At 41.1% G+C, this 13143-nt stretch overlaps 1 protein-coding gene across 3 annotated transcripts in view; it reads right to left on the bottom strand.

Moving 5' to 3' along the window:
• Nucleotides 1-13143, bottom strand: part of rph3aa (rabphilin 3A homolog (mouse), a) — a 53151-nt gene that overhangs the window by 26752 nt on the left and 13256 nt on the right. For 2 of the 3 annotated variants that reach the window (XM_017693691.2, XM_017693692.2), the window contains exons 2-3: nt 2888-3017; nt 847-976 (exon numbers count right to left, since the gene is read on the bottom strand). In XM_017693691.2, the coding sequence (XP_017549180.1) occupies nt 847-976; nt 2888-3009 (252 nt within the window). In that variant the 5' untranslated portion in view covers nt 3010-3017. Of the gene's footprint in view, nt 1-846; nt 977-2887; nt 3022-13143 lie in introns of all 3 variants that reach the window. The other variant, XM_037546919.1, reaches the window with a different exon arrangement.

Raw genomic sequence — 13143 nt, 5'->3', positions numbered from 1 at the left:
CTAACCTTAAAGAAAACAGCTGAATGTGGGGAAAACTGGAGGGAGCCTAATAAAATTTAATATTGTTCAAAACAACTGTTTTTGTTGTTCATGAAACATATGGATCATATATATGACAAAATGCATGCAGGTTCTTTCAGGGCAGAAGTGTTTTCACACCATTGCCAGATATAGACACTTACATTACCATTAAAGCAGAAAGATTGGATCAGAGTAAAAAACTGGAATTGAGCTATGAGGCTTGTAACATGAACGTAGCCTTTGTGAAAGTCTTTTAGGCACAAGCCACATGGGATCTTTGCTCCATGCACCAAAATAGCTACATGGAGTTGCCAGTTTATTAGGTTCTCTAGTAGCATGTTGTGCATCGCCTAAAACCTTCATAAAACCTCTTTACATTCACTTATATTAAAAGTTATGAGTGTTTTTGCCTGCTCTTGTAAATTTAATGCTATATTTGTTTGATGAAAACATGCACTCAGTCCAAAACATACAATATGTCTAAAAGTATCCAGATACCCTCTCTAATTAGATAATTTCAGCTTCTAGTGCCTATGCTGCCAGTATGCTGCTGTCATGTTCTTGAAACTATTCTGTGATGATACATGCCTTGTGACATGGTGCACTGTCATGCTGGATGTGTCCATCCATGTGTGGATAAACTGTAGCCATGAAAGAATGAACTGGCAGCAATTTCTAACAAAAGTCACGTGACATATGACTTTTTGGAGTTTACTATTTGCCTAATAATCCATCTAATAAACTAGCAACAAATAAAAAGAATGTATTCAAACTTATTCATTAGCAAATGCCTGAAGCTTTCAGGCTGACAGAATGCACAGCTACCTTCTTGCACTCCTCACACATGACCGAGCTGACACCCATCAGGCCAAACTGCTGGCCACAGAGCAGGCAGCGCGAGTGGCCGTCACCACAGGCCGTCTGCTTTATCCTGTCCAGCCGATTGACCAGCTGCCTGTGGGATGTGAAACAGCAGAGGACAGGCTCAGCACACCTTCTTCCAGTTGAACCTTTAAACACCCCTGTTAAAACACTATTGATAAGAGGAATTGAGAGCTCATACACTTTGCAAGCTAAGTGCTGAGGTCAGGGTGGGTGGTGGGGGGTGGTCATCAGCAAATTGAAGGGGCGGGAGAGGGGGATGGGGGATAGAAAGCAAGAGAAAGAGAGACAGATGCAAAGCTGTTGTTTAACTTGCACCGATAATGCCTTGCAGAGCATTCCGCCGCTGACTCTTCATTGGCTGTAATGGAGCGTGAATGCACTAGCATGCTGAAGCACTTAGACAGATGTGCTTGTGCTGAATCACTTCATGGAATGTTTCACTGCCGCCTGAGCCACTTGAGAATAAAGGTGTGAATTAACCCATATTTCCATCTGCCCTCTTTCGCTCTTCCTTCTAAAACTAATTTTGTTGGTTTGTTGGCTTAAAGGGACAGTTTAATGGAAAATTAAAATGTACACATTTGTCCCTTACCCCAAACGGAGTCGGTCGGCCAAGACATGCTTTGTTTCTGAAGTTTGCTGCTCTTGTTTGCACTATAATTTTAGCTAACAAATAATGAAAAATTATGTCTGAAGGTTAGCATTGTGCAAACTGCAACAAACTGTTAAAAGGAGCAAGACTCTAGAGCAAGATTTTCCAGTTTAAAAACAAGGAAACCCCCTTCTGATGACATATCTTAAAGGTGGCAGTCGTTTTTAAGCAACCGCAACTGCTTCTTTTTGCCTCTTCTAAAATGTGAAGGAAGTCAGCTAATATTTGTACTAAAAAGACAAATATTACATCTATAATTATTAGCTTCTGCATTAGCTGCTTTGCTAGTGTCACGCATTCAGCTCGTCGAGCGAACTCCAACTCCCAGAACACCCTGGGAGATCATTTGACTCTGGACTCACATGTGCACCTATCAGCGCTCACAATCCCCAGACTTTTGAGGAATGTCACCTGTGCCTCATTAGAGCTGAGCATTTAAGCCCGGCTCTGACAAACAGTCAGTGCGAGGTATTGTTTTCTTAGAAACTTACTGAGCGGATTCCTTCTTGTTATTGATTGTCTTACCGTGATTTCTGACCATTCAGAATCGTGTTTTTCGACTACGTCTTTTGCCTCTCCCTTTTGGTACTTTTGCTGGTTGTGTGGATTTGTTATCGGACTCTTGGACTGTACTTTGACTACTCCGTTGTGTTTTGCCCCTTTTTGTTTCTTTGGCTGTTAGCCAACCGAATAATAGTAGAACCTTTCATCCGCGAGCGCCTGGGCTTCCGTCACTTCGTAACAGCTAGAAATTAGGATTTTTCTATGCATATTTTTATCTAATACTGATAAAAAATAAAAAAACACAAAAAGGATAAAAAAATGAATTCTTTCAAATCAGCAAGGCTAATAGATGCAATGCTGTGCTACAGGTTAATACCTAACAGGACAGTATATTAAATGCTAGTTTTAGACCAAAAACCCCATAAAAGTGATCTGGAATAGACTTGGACCCAATTCAGGCTTCATGATGATTCAAGAAGGCTGTTACTACTTTCAGTTATGCAAGGTACATACATATGTCCTTACATATGTACTGTAGATAACATACAGAGTCAAAAATCACAAGAGTACTTCTATTTGAGATTACGTAACAACTTCAGGTGGTTTAAAGCAAGTATGTAATGATTTAGGCATCCAGTTTGTACAATGCTAATTGGTGGTATGTATGCTCCATTAGCCTCACAGTCAGTGCAAATCCATAGAAGCACATTTTGGATACCAATTGATTTTTCACCAAATTATCACGTTAAGGTGGAGGAAGCTACTGCCATACTGGTAAAAAAAAAGGGGGGGGGGGTTCAGCTTCCAACCATCAGTACATCTCACCCAATCCGCTCCTGTTCCATGGCCTCCATAAGCTCAGCACGGGCTAGCACACGGTTGATGATTTCTTTCTCCTCATCAGTCAGCTCCTCGGTTCCAGTGAACTCCATCTTCGCAGCATACATTCCACAGCCTGTCTTACAGCCACAAGGAGGGAGCAGAAGAGTCACACACTTCACACACGCATACAACCATGCTCAATATGACAGCAATAGCTTTTACTGGGAGGCAGCCATCTCACTGAGAAAGCAATGCTGTTGGCTGCCTATGGCTAATGTCTGTGTAGAATCATTCTGACTGAACGCTGTGGATACAGACATATAGATGATAGCATCTGCATCAGGAGAAGATTGAAAATAAAACGCTGCCGTTAAAATGGAGTTTGGATAAAGGATTCCACGCTGTTGACAAAAATGCAGGCATTGACCTGAAGAACAGGTTCATAAGCCCCGAGACTGTTTGAAGGGTCTAATTATTTGCTGTTGAGTAGTTTGCTTATTTTTTCAAGGCTAATGGGCTATTGGAACCGTGCTGTCATGATTTCTTAATTAAACATTAAATCAATTAAAATTAACATGCTCAATAAACAGTGAGTGATATGTTGGCAGACAGTTTGTATGATGACAAAGCATATTTAAAAAATTCTCCTAATGTCTCTTACAGTTATATAGATACCAGGAACCTAAAAAAATGGAATTAAAATGCATTCTAAAATAGCATATATATATATATATATATATATATATATATATATATATATATATATATATATATATATATATATATCTGGTCGGTGGGGTATCTTGGAATCTTTAAACAGCTATGAATGGTTCACAACAGTTTGGTAGCTCAGTGATAAAACTCTGATTACTCAATTATAGTGATGTGTCATAGTTTTGCCAACTGGGAGGGCGGTGTCGTCATTCATCACTCTAACACAGTGGCCCAGCCTCATACCAGACTCAGCTGTCTTACCCTATTAGCACTGTGTCACTTATGCCCTACTGAAATTTCATGCTTCCATAGCACTCTTGCTTCTTTTTTGCCTGTTGTCATCCACAACCTAGCTGATAAGATGAATTCCTTATTTCACAACCATAACTAACTCCATAACCATTATCTATGCAAGTTCCTCTATTCTAATGATGTACACAAATCCTGCTAGAGAGCTAATAGCTCTCCATTATGGAAAACCTTTAGCATGCTAAACTTAAATAAGTGTATAAATACTATAAAATATAAAAACCCTTTTGGGACACTCACCCACACTCTTAATCCAATTTAAACATTATTTATGTATGTATTGCGTAACATATTATTTGTCAAGAAAATTTCTCCCAGTTGGCACCAGCAGCTTCGGACTGGACAACCACATGGTTGGTCAAGGGTATTTTCTCCACTGCCCTGAACAAGTGTCTTTGTGCTGATTGGCTAATGGCAGTGCACTGAATTTGATTGAGAGTTTTGAATCTACAACTGTTAAAGACATTATTAAAGCCCCCCTATGCTCAAAAATGTTTTTTAAATTGGTTTTGTATTTTAGTCCACATTTTTCCATCTAAAATATGTTTTCTCAGTACACCTGAAAAAAGTGATTCATGGAGTGCTATGCAGTTCTGTACATCATGCATGAGCTTAAACCTATCATGGTCCAATATACTGAAATATCCTAACAAAACAATGTGCTCCAAGCATCGACAAGACACACTGCCAATGCAAAGCCAGTGTCAGATGGCTCTTCTTAAGGCCCGCACGAGTACCTGAGCAGGGAGGTAGAATGAACTTGCTGCCCAAATCTCTTTGCCTCAGCCATAACAACCCGTACCGCTGCCAAGGTCGAACATGAGGCATGGTCCTGCAGCCATGCTGCAAACTTGAAGTTTATGCCTGGGAGCCTGTGCCAGGGAGCCAATCATCAGACTTGTGCTGCTTCCCAAGGCTCCAGTTGGCCCTTGAGGCTTGGACGCTGGCCTCTTACCACCTCTCACCAGCATCTGACACTGTTCTAAGAGTAGGCAGCATGATATTACAGTAGCTTGGCATGCTACAGTTTCAACACAGCATAAGTTCATTCTGGCTCACTGAAACCTCACTGTTGCTTTGAGAACACAGACTCAAATCTGAGTGAATAAACCTGATTTGTGTGGAGCTGTTAGCCGAAGGGACTTTTGCTCCATGTTTGACTGTGTTCACGAGAAGCTAGCGCTTGCTTAGAGAGAAGGCTTTACACACAATCATGCAGGTTCATTGCGTTTCACTGAAGCCACACTGATGCAAGGTTGAGAGTTAAAACTCAGATCCGAGGGGATAAACGTGTGTTTTTTGTCTACAAAGATTTTAGCTTAAGCCACTTTTCACATATGTCAATGTAGCATCAGAGGCTAACGTTAGCTCAGCAAGAACCACCAGCAATTACAGGTCAGTGATGCTGCACTAAGGCAAGTTTAGAGAATGAAGATCTGAGTGAGTGACTGGTGATGAATAAGTAATGATAGGAAGGGGCTGGGTTTGAAATCAGGGCAGCAGAGCAGCATTCACAATTTGCATCATTCATATTCATCATTCTTTGCATTTTTAAAGAGCAGTGAGATTAAAGGATGCTCCTATGCCAATTTTATCAGTTTTTTGGGCATAACAAAAATGCATATAAATAGTTAACAACTTATTATTCATCACAGATTTTTTTATGTTTCAATGCATGACTTCAGGGGTATTTAAGTGTGTTCTTCTGGGAAATTAATAGTTTTCATGGAATTTTACAGAAACAGCCTTTCATTCATTCACTACCGTTCCTTATAAAAACACTCCAGTGCTGAAACCTGGATGCATCCAATTTCTACATGGATCCCTGTGCAAGAACCGCCCTCTGCTGGTCAGGTATAATGAAATGAAACGTAAGTAATAAATATAGTAATGCTACAGTGATCTATAGATGATTGATGTCATTTAAAATCCTGATGGATTCATTGGCCCTCTTATAACTTGATTATATTACATTAACTATGCTCTCTTTATAAAGTTAAGACCTAACTTTTATCTATTAACCTAACCTATTAACCTTTACGGAAGTCAGTATTTTAATGATGATGGCATCCATCTGGCATCAGAAAAATATAATGAAAAAAGTCACACTGCAGCATATTAAGCTTTTGCATTAAAATTTGTAAAAAAAAAAATTACAAACTAGTTAAAGATATGTCCAGATAGCCTTTGCCCAAGTAGAGTTAATTACCACTATAGCAATGGAAAGGATGCTGTTATTTTTGACAAAAATTACTTAGTTTTTGGATCATATGTGCCTTGATTCATTACAACACCCAGTGACCATCTCAGGAAATGCATCTGCACCTACAAAAAATTAGTTAAAAACTAAACTGAATGTTAATAGAATTCATACAGTTTGTTAATACAGTTTATTTTGTGTCTCATTTATATATTATCAAAATCTCCAGTTGCTGTGCACTGTTTAAAAGGGAATTACACTTATTTTTCAAAGATTCTTGAATTATTAAAACAAGTATAAAAAAAGTCATTCAGAGTGGTTTGATGTGAAATGCACCATTCTGTAGAAACTTCACAGCTATGAAAACTACGACATATTCATAACCATTATATGTCTGATGTCAGGGATATCATTTCACAAAAACCTCTTGGAATAAACATATTTTTAGATACATATTCTAAAGACAACAAACTACAACCCTGAAGACACATGTAGGCAGAAGTCACATGTAGATTCAGTGGTTGTTTTAGATAGTAATTTAAATGGCTATATTTGCATTGTAGACAACATTTTACATGAAAAACTGTACGACTTTGTTTACAACTCAACAACTGATAGACTCAAAAATTGTGAAAAATGGGTGGAATTACCCTTTGAGACAATACTGTGCTTGCAATACAGTGAGCCGTATTGCTTCCTTGGCCAACTGTTTCACGGCCATGTCGCTCATTTCAATGAGCCCAAAAGAGGCCCAATGCTGTGTTTTAAACTTTCCAATAATGTCCTAAGTTCTGAATACATTAGATGTTTTTTTCCACCATTATCTCTCCCACTGGATGTGTGGTCCATTACTGAATCTCAGTGCAGAGCTAGACCCGGCGCATGATACAATGGTTATCACGCCACATCCACAACCTGATTAGTCACCACTCAGCTCACTTGTGTAAAGTCCATCCAGGTTCAGACAAATCAGGGTGTAATCAGTGATTTGGTCTGTCAATATGTGTATATTGTTGTCTTATTCTACATTCTGACTGAAACATGAGCGACAGTGTCTGCAAAACAAATATAGCCATTTATTTACTATCTAATGAACAACCACTTCAGCCTACACGTGCCTACAGAGTTTTACATGCAATGCTGATTATAATAAAGCCATTTTAAGTTTGTAACAGGCATTTAAGAAACGTTCTTTACTTTGCATGTCTCCATTTTTAGGTAAGTCTTTCTATGAGTGCTTAAATTTGAAGTTTGTCTGTTATTATCAGAGCGCTTAGCTGGTTAGCTTTCTGCTAACTTGCTCAACCTCCTCTAATTTGTACTCTACACCCAGTTCTAGAGAATATAAAGGGTGAACCGGTTAAAGAGAGTCTGTTAGCAGCAACCAGTGATGTTCAACTGGCATCATCTGGTTAGATTTTATTAGCATGGATAACAACTGGACTTTTTCAAGCAGAGATTATGAAGCCACATACTCATATATGTCCTTTGAAGCTCTGTAATTTCTTGAGAGGTTTGTTCTTGTAATATTCCTGTTCTTGCTGTACTTTCAGCATCACTCAGCTGTAGTGACAGCCACAAAAACAGCACAATCTCACAGAAATGATTCAGAGACATTTAATAGGGCATAAAACAATAACCTAAACTCAGTGTGAATCAGATATCAGAAGACATTTTTCTTCAATAATGTACCATAGTTCCGGGTGAAACAGGACATTTGGGGATTAAATAATTGCAGGCAGGACATGATTTCATTCTTCAAGATTTGATTTGATCATGAAAAAACAGCAGGACACAAACACAGTCTCTAACCATCAGTAGAATCTGTCTGTTCTGTATTCTAAATGAAGTACAGCAACATTTTGAGGTGTATTTTCTGTAGAATATGAAACACGATTCATTATTTGTGTAAAGCATGATTTGAACGTGTGTTTTTGTACTTTTTAAGGCATAGACGAGGCAAAGAGCCAGATAACAGGCTTTTAGCTTCCAGAGCAAAAGCAGGAAAAGAAATACTACACTAAAAAAGAAGTCAGGTTATGGCTAAAATAAACCCATGTACAACTGAAAGTACCTAATGTGACGGATCACGTGTTTGCATCTGTGCATGTTACTCATCAGCTGGCCATCTTACAGCTTTCAGCATCACAGTAAACTTTAGAAAACAGCACAAATACTGTTTGTGAATTCATACCGTGCCTTCATCATGGTAGTAGTATGAAGACTGATAGAGGAGGTGGGGGAAAACTCTGAGAACTGGGCCTGGAGTTCTGGGCAGCTTCTACTTGTAGCTAGGCAGCCAGACCCCCCCCCCCCCCCCCCCCCCCCCCCATAGCTGTAGTAGGACTGAGGAACAGGGAGAAGATGCCACGGTAACGGAAGGTGAGGATGTTGGCATTACATTGGAAGAAGGAGGGGTTTCATGCATGTTCCTCCCCCCAAACTTAATAATATTAATTTATAACATTAATTTATAACATTACTACATTTCGAATATCAGAACTACCTCAGTCAGTAAAGTCATCAGAAGAAAGGAGGTTGTCTGCCAGCATGCATGTACGTGCAGCCATGAGGTGATGAGAGGTGTTATCCTTTAAAGATTGGTGAGGGTGGTGGGAGGGGGAGGGAACATTAGCTTTGACAGTAAGCTTTAGCAATAAGCATGACTTCGCTAAAACAGAAAGACACTTCTGGTCTCCAAAGGAATAACCTCGAAATCCAGCAGTCATTTGAAAAATAAGGTTGGACTTGACGTCAAATAGCTACTCCTAAATGACATCTACAGCCCCTAAAACAGATCTACCTTTTAAAGGATAAAAAAATAAGTGTCACGTGATAGTTTTATAGAAAAATTGAGATGCACAAATCATGACACAGCAAAGGTAACACTCTCTGCAGCCTCTGTTCCTATGTGGCTGCTGTGAGCAGAATTAAAATCTTTGTGGCGCTGGCTTTTGACATTACAGTGTGTCCACATCATCAGTGAGTCAGTGGGCTGCTCTTTCCGGCCCGGCCGCGTTAGTCAGATTCCGCATTTTTTTCCCCACAGAGACGCGCTAAGAGTTGATTGAAATGTCAAGGAGAGAGTGCTGACAGTGAGGGCGACCTGGCAGAAGACGTGACTGATTGCTGTCTAAGGGAGGAGGCCAGAGAGAGGCGGAGATAGCGTCGCTCTAAAGAGGGAGCGAGAGAGGCAAACACAAATGATCGGAAACTGCATCGCACTCACCATCACTGTCACTATTCATCTCATCAGCGCTTTTCAAAGGCGGCCTGCAAATCAGAAAGCGATTGTGGTTTCTTGCCCTTGCTAATGGTGCTCTGCACATTTAACCCTCAATTGAAGCGCTCGTCTAAGACAAATTGCATTATTGTGCATTTCTGAGCTGTGATGAAGTGAATGTTTCTAGAAATGAAGATTCTGAGATAGAGGCGGTTATTTCATAAACAATATCTATTCATGTTCTTCAGGGCCTATCACAGAGGCAGGTTCAGTGGTTGATTCTGACAGTAAGGGGTTATATAAACCACAGACGCAAAAGAGGGCTCTGAGTCATTTGTCTTTTCAGCACAAGATTGAGGCGTGTGCTGGGCTTGGATTTGTGTAAAGATGCTTTGTGGAAATATATATAATATATATACAATTGAATTCTGCAAATAAAATGTAACTGTGAATTTCATGATCCAGTAACACAGTACAGTGGAAAAACAGGGATACCCCAACCTGCTAGTTCTGTATTTATTCTTGGGTTTATTACAACAGGATCTGAACAGCCTTGTGGTTATACAGTCAGTTTATGTGCTACACCTACCTCATACTTACTCTCATTGACCACTTTATCAAAAACAGCTACTGCATACATAACTACCATTGGGAAATTGAAAGTTCAATACCTGATGATGCCACAGCCATCTGGAAGTCCAAGAGAGCATAACTGTAGCTCTCCCAAACTTACCACTATGCTAGCCAATGCAGACATCTGTTAGCTAATGTAACAAGTTAGCATTCTCCTACAAGTGTCTTCAGCTCTTAAATGATGTTACTAAAAGATGCCGTGGCTGGCTTTATGTGTCTCGGAGGAAGCATCATCCTCCCAGCTTTAGTGGCCTTGTGTGACTGAGGGGAAACCTAGCTAGTGGTGAAATGGGACATGATCAAATTGAGACAAATGCCAAAAAAAAAACCCAAACCCAGAAACATCTTCCATGTATTAGGATGTGGACTTATTTTCAGTGGGAAAACCAACAAAATGTGTATGTTGACTGAGGTGCCCAAACTTTTGCATAGAGCTGTAGGTGCACTTTTTAAAAAGACCAATTATAAGTGTAGATGTACAATTACTGACTGTAGTCCCATTTCTTGATGTACAATTTGCTTAAATAAAGGTCATTAAACATGTTTGCATGATTTATTAACTCAGTCTGGATATTATTAAATAAATATAAACTTTCAAAAGAGTTTCCTAGTAAAACAAAGCTGTGTCACTGGGCATGTTTTTGAATATGTTCTGAGAGTACATGCGCGTGCGTGCATGCTGCCTGTTACAGTAGCTCCCGTTCATGTTTTTTCGTTTTTCTTCTTAAATTTTATTTATCTTTTTAATAACTTATTTATTTCACGAGGCAACTTAGGGAAGCTGTGCCCTTTCGAAACATGCTAGTAGAGAGAGTCTTGGTCTGTTTTTTCGCTGTGAAAGTGCTTCTTTCACTCTCATGGTCCGTCGCTGCGCAGCAACATGGCCGCTTTGTTTACACACGGGGTTGGTTGATCGCGCTGCATGGCGACCAGGACAACGAACATCTCCAAAGAGCTTTGGAGACAGACACACAGGGGATGCAGAGGAGGAACAAACCAGCGCACGGGGAAAGCGAGGGAGAGACGATGGAGGCTTATGGAGAAGCTGCGTCTCCCCTCTCTCATCATGGGCAACATGAGGGCGCTGGCTAATAAGATGGATGAGCTAACAGTACTAGCCAGGAGTCAGAGGGAGTACTGGGAGTGTAGTTTAATGTGCTTTTTTTTTAGAGACATGGATACACCAGGACATCCCGGATGACAATGTTTCCATCAATGGCTTCCAGACTATTCGGGCCGACTGGGGCTGCACTGAGAGCAGTAAGTGCAAAGGAGGATGACTCGCTGTGCTTGTTAATAACTGCTGGGATAACCCTGGTCACATTACTATCAAGGAATGTGCCTGTTGCCCAGACATTGAGCTGTTGGCTGTTGTACTTAGGCCATATTATTTACCACGCGTGTACTCATATGCTATTATCGTGGCTGTTTACACCCTCCCCCCGCCAACCCAATGTCATTTATTCAAACATAGCGCGTCTCCGAACTCAACACCCGAGTGCCTTTATCGCCATGTCAGGTGACTTTAACCACATCAATATGGCTAAGGCACTACCAAACTTCACTCAGTATGTGGACTCGCCCACCAGAGAGGAAAGAACACTGGACCAGTTGTATGATAATGTTAAGTACGCATACAGCTGCTCCCTCCTCTCCCCTCTGGGTAGGTCAGACCACAACTTGGTGAACCTCAGTCCCTGTTATGTGCTGCTTGTGAAGAGTCAGCCTGTGACCACGCGGACAGTGAGCAGATGGTCTGAGGAGACTTACGAGGCACTGCAGGATTGCTTTGAGGCTAGTGATTGGACGGGCTCACAGAGTGTATCAAGGACTACATTAACTTCTGCGTGGACTACACTGTCCCAACCAGGACTGTTAAATGTTACCCAAACAACAAGCTGTGGGTAACAAAGGACATTAAAGCTCTCCTCAACAAGAAGAAGAGGTCTTTTAGAGCTGAAGACAGAATGGAGGTGAGAACAATCCAGAGGGAACTGAAGACAGCTATCAAGGAGGCGAAGAACAAATATAGGAGGAAGCTGGAGTGGAAAGAATAACATGAGGGAGGTTTGGAATGGAATGAGTACCATCACCAGCTTCAGGTCCAGTGACAACAGAGGAGTACATGGCAGTGTGGAAAGGGCCAACAAGCTAAATCTGTTCTTCAACAGATTTGACACTGCAGGATCTATTCTCCCCAGTCCTGATTCTTTGCTGCCGGTCCTCAGCACCCCCCCCCCCCTCCTGATAGCCTGCACCCCTCCTCAGACAGCCCATCTCACACCTCCACTCCTCCCCCACCGTCACCTCTACAGTGAGTCTCACTGCTGACCAGGTGAGAAGACAACTGAAGAAACTCCACACAAGCAAGGCTGCAGGCCCTGAAGGCCCCCCCCCACGGTGCTTAAAGCCTATGCCTCCAAGCCTCCAAAGACACCGTGACCAATGTGACGTCAAGGACTACAGGCCAGTGGCACTGACGTCCCATGTCATGAAGACCATGGAGGGGCTCATCTTGGATCAGCTCCAACCCATAGTCTAGCCTTTTCTGGACCCCCTCTAGTTTGCCTATCAGCCCCGCCTGGGAGTTGAAGACGCCATCATCTACCTGCTCAACCAAGTATATGCTTACCAGGGGAAGCAGGCTGAGGGTGGCAGATACCAACAGACTCAACAAACTTATCTGCAAGGCCGGTGATGTTGTGGGTGTGGAGCTGGACTCGCTAGGCCATTATGGACAATGGCTCCCATCCACTCTACGACACGGTGATGAGACACAGGAACACATTCAGTGCAAGACTCATTCTACCGAAATTCTCGACAGAGCGCCACAGGAAGTCATTCTTACCTTGACTCTATAACTCCTCCCTCGGTGTGTGATTCACAAAGTGTGGGTTCATCTGTGCAAAACTCAATACCAAACAGTACTGTTCATATGTGTAATAATAATAATTGTGTGAAATAATTTAGAGGTACAATAATTTGAACTGCCTCATACTAGATGTTTAATATTTATTATCACAGTCACTGCCACTTTACTATATTCATAAGAACTTAAATTTCATGTATATATTGCAAATTTCTCTTCATCTTTGTTTTAAATGATTAAAGTGTTTATTCTTTTACATAAATGGTTGCAACTGTAACAACTGCAAATTCCCTCTGGGATCAACAAAGGAT

Source organism: Pygocentrus nattereri, chromosome 18, assembly GCF_015220715.1.
Source record: "Pygocentrus nattereri isolate fPygNat1 chromosome 18, fPygNat1.pri, whole genome shotgun sequence".
Lineage (NCBI taxonomy): Eukaryota > Metazoa > Chordata > Actinopteri > Characiformes > Serrasalmidae > Pygocentrus > Pygocentrus nattereri.
Note: the sequence above shows the minus strand (reverse complement) of the source record. Positions and strands in the feature narration are given on the sequence as shown.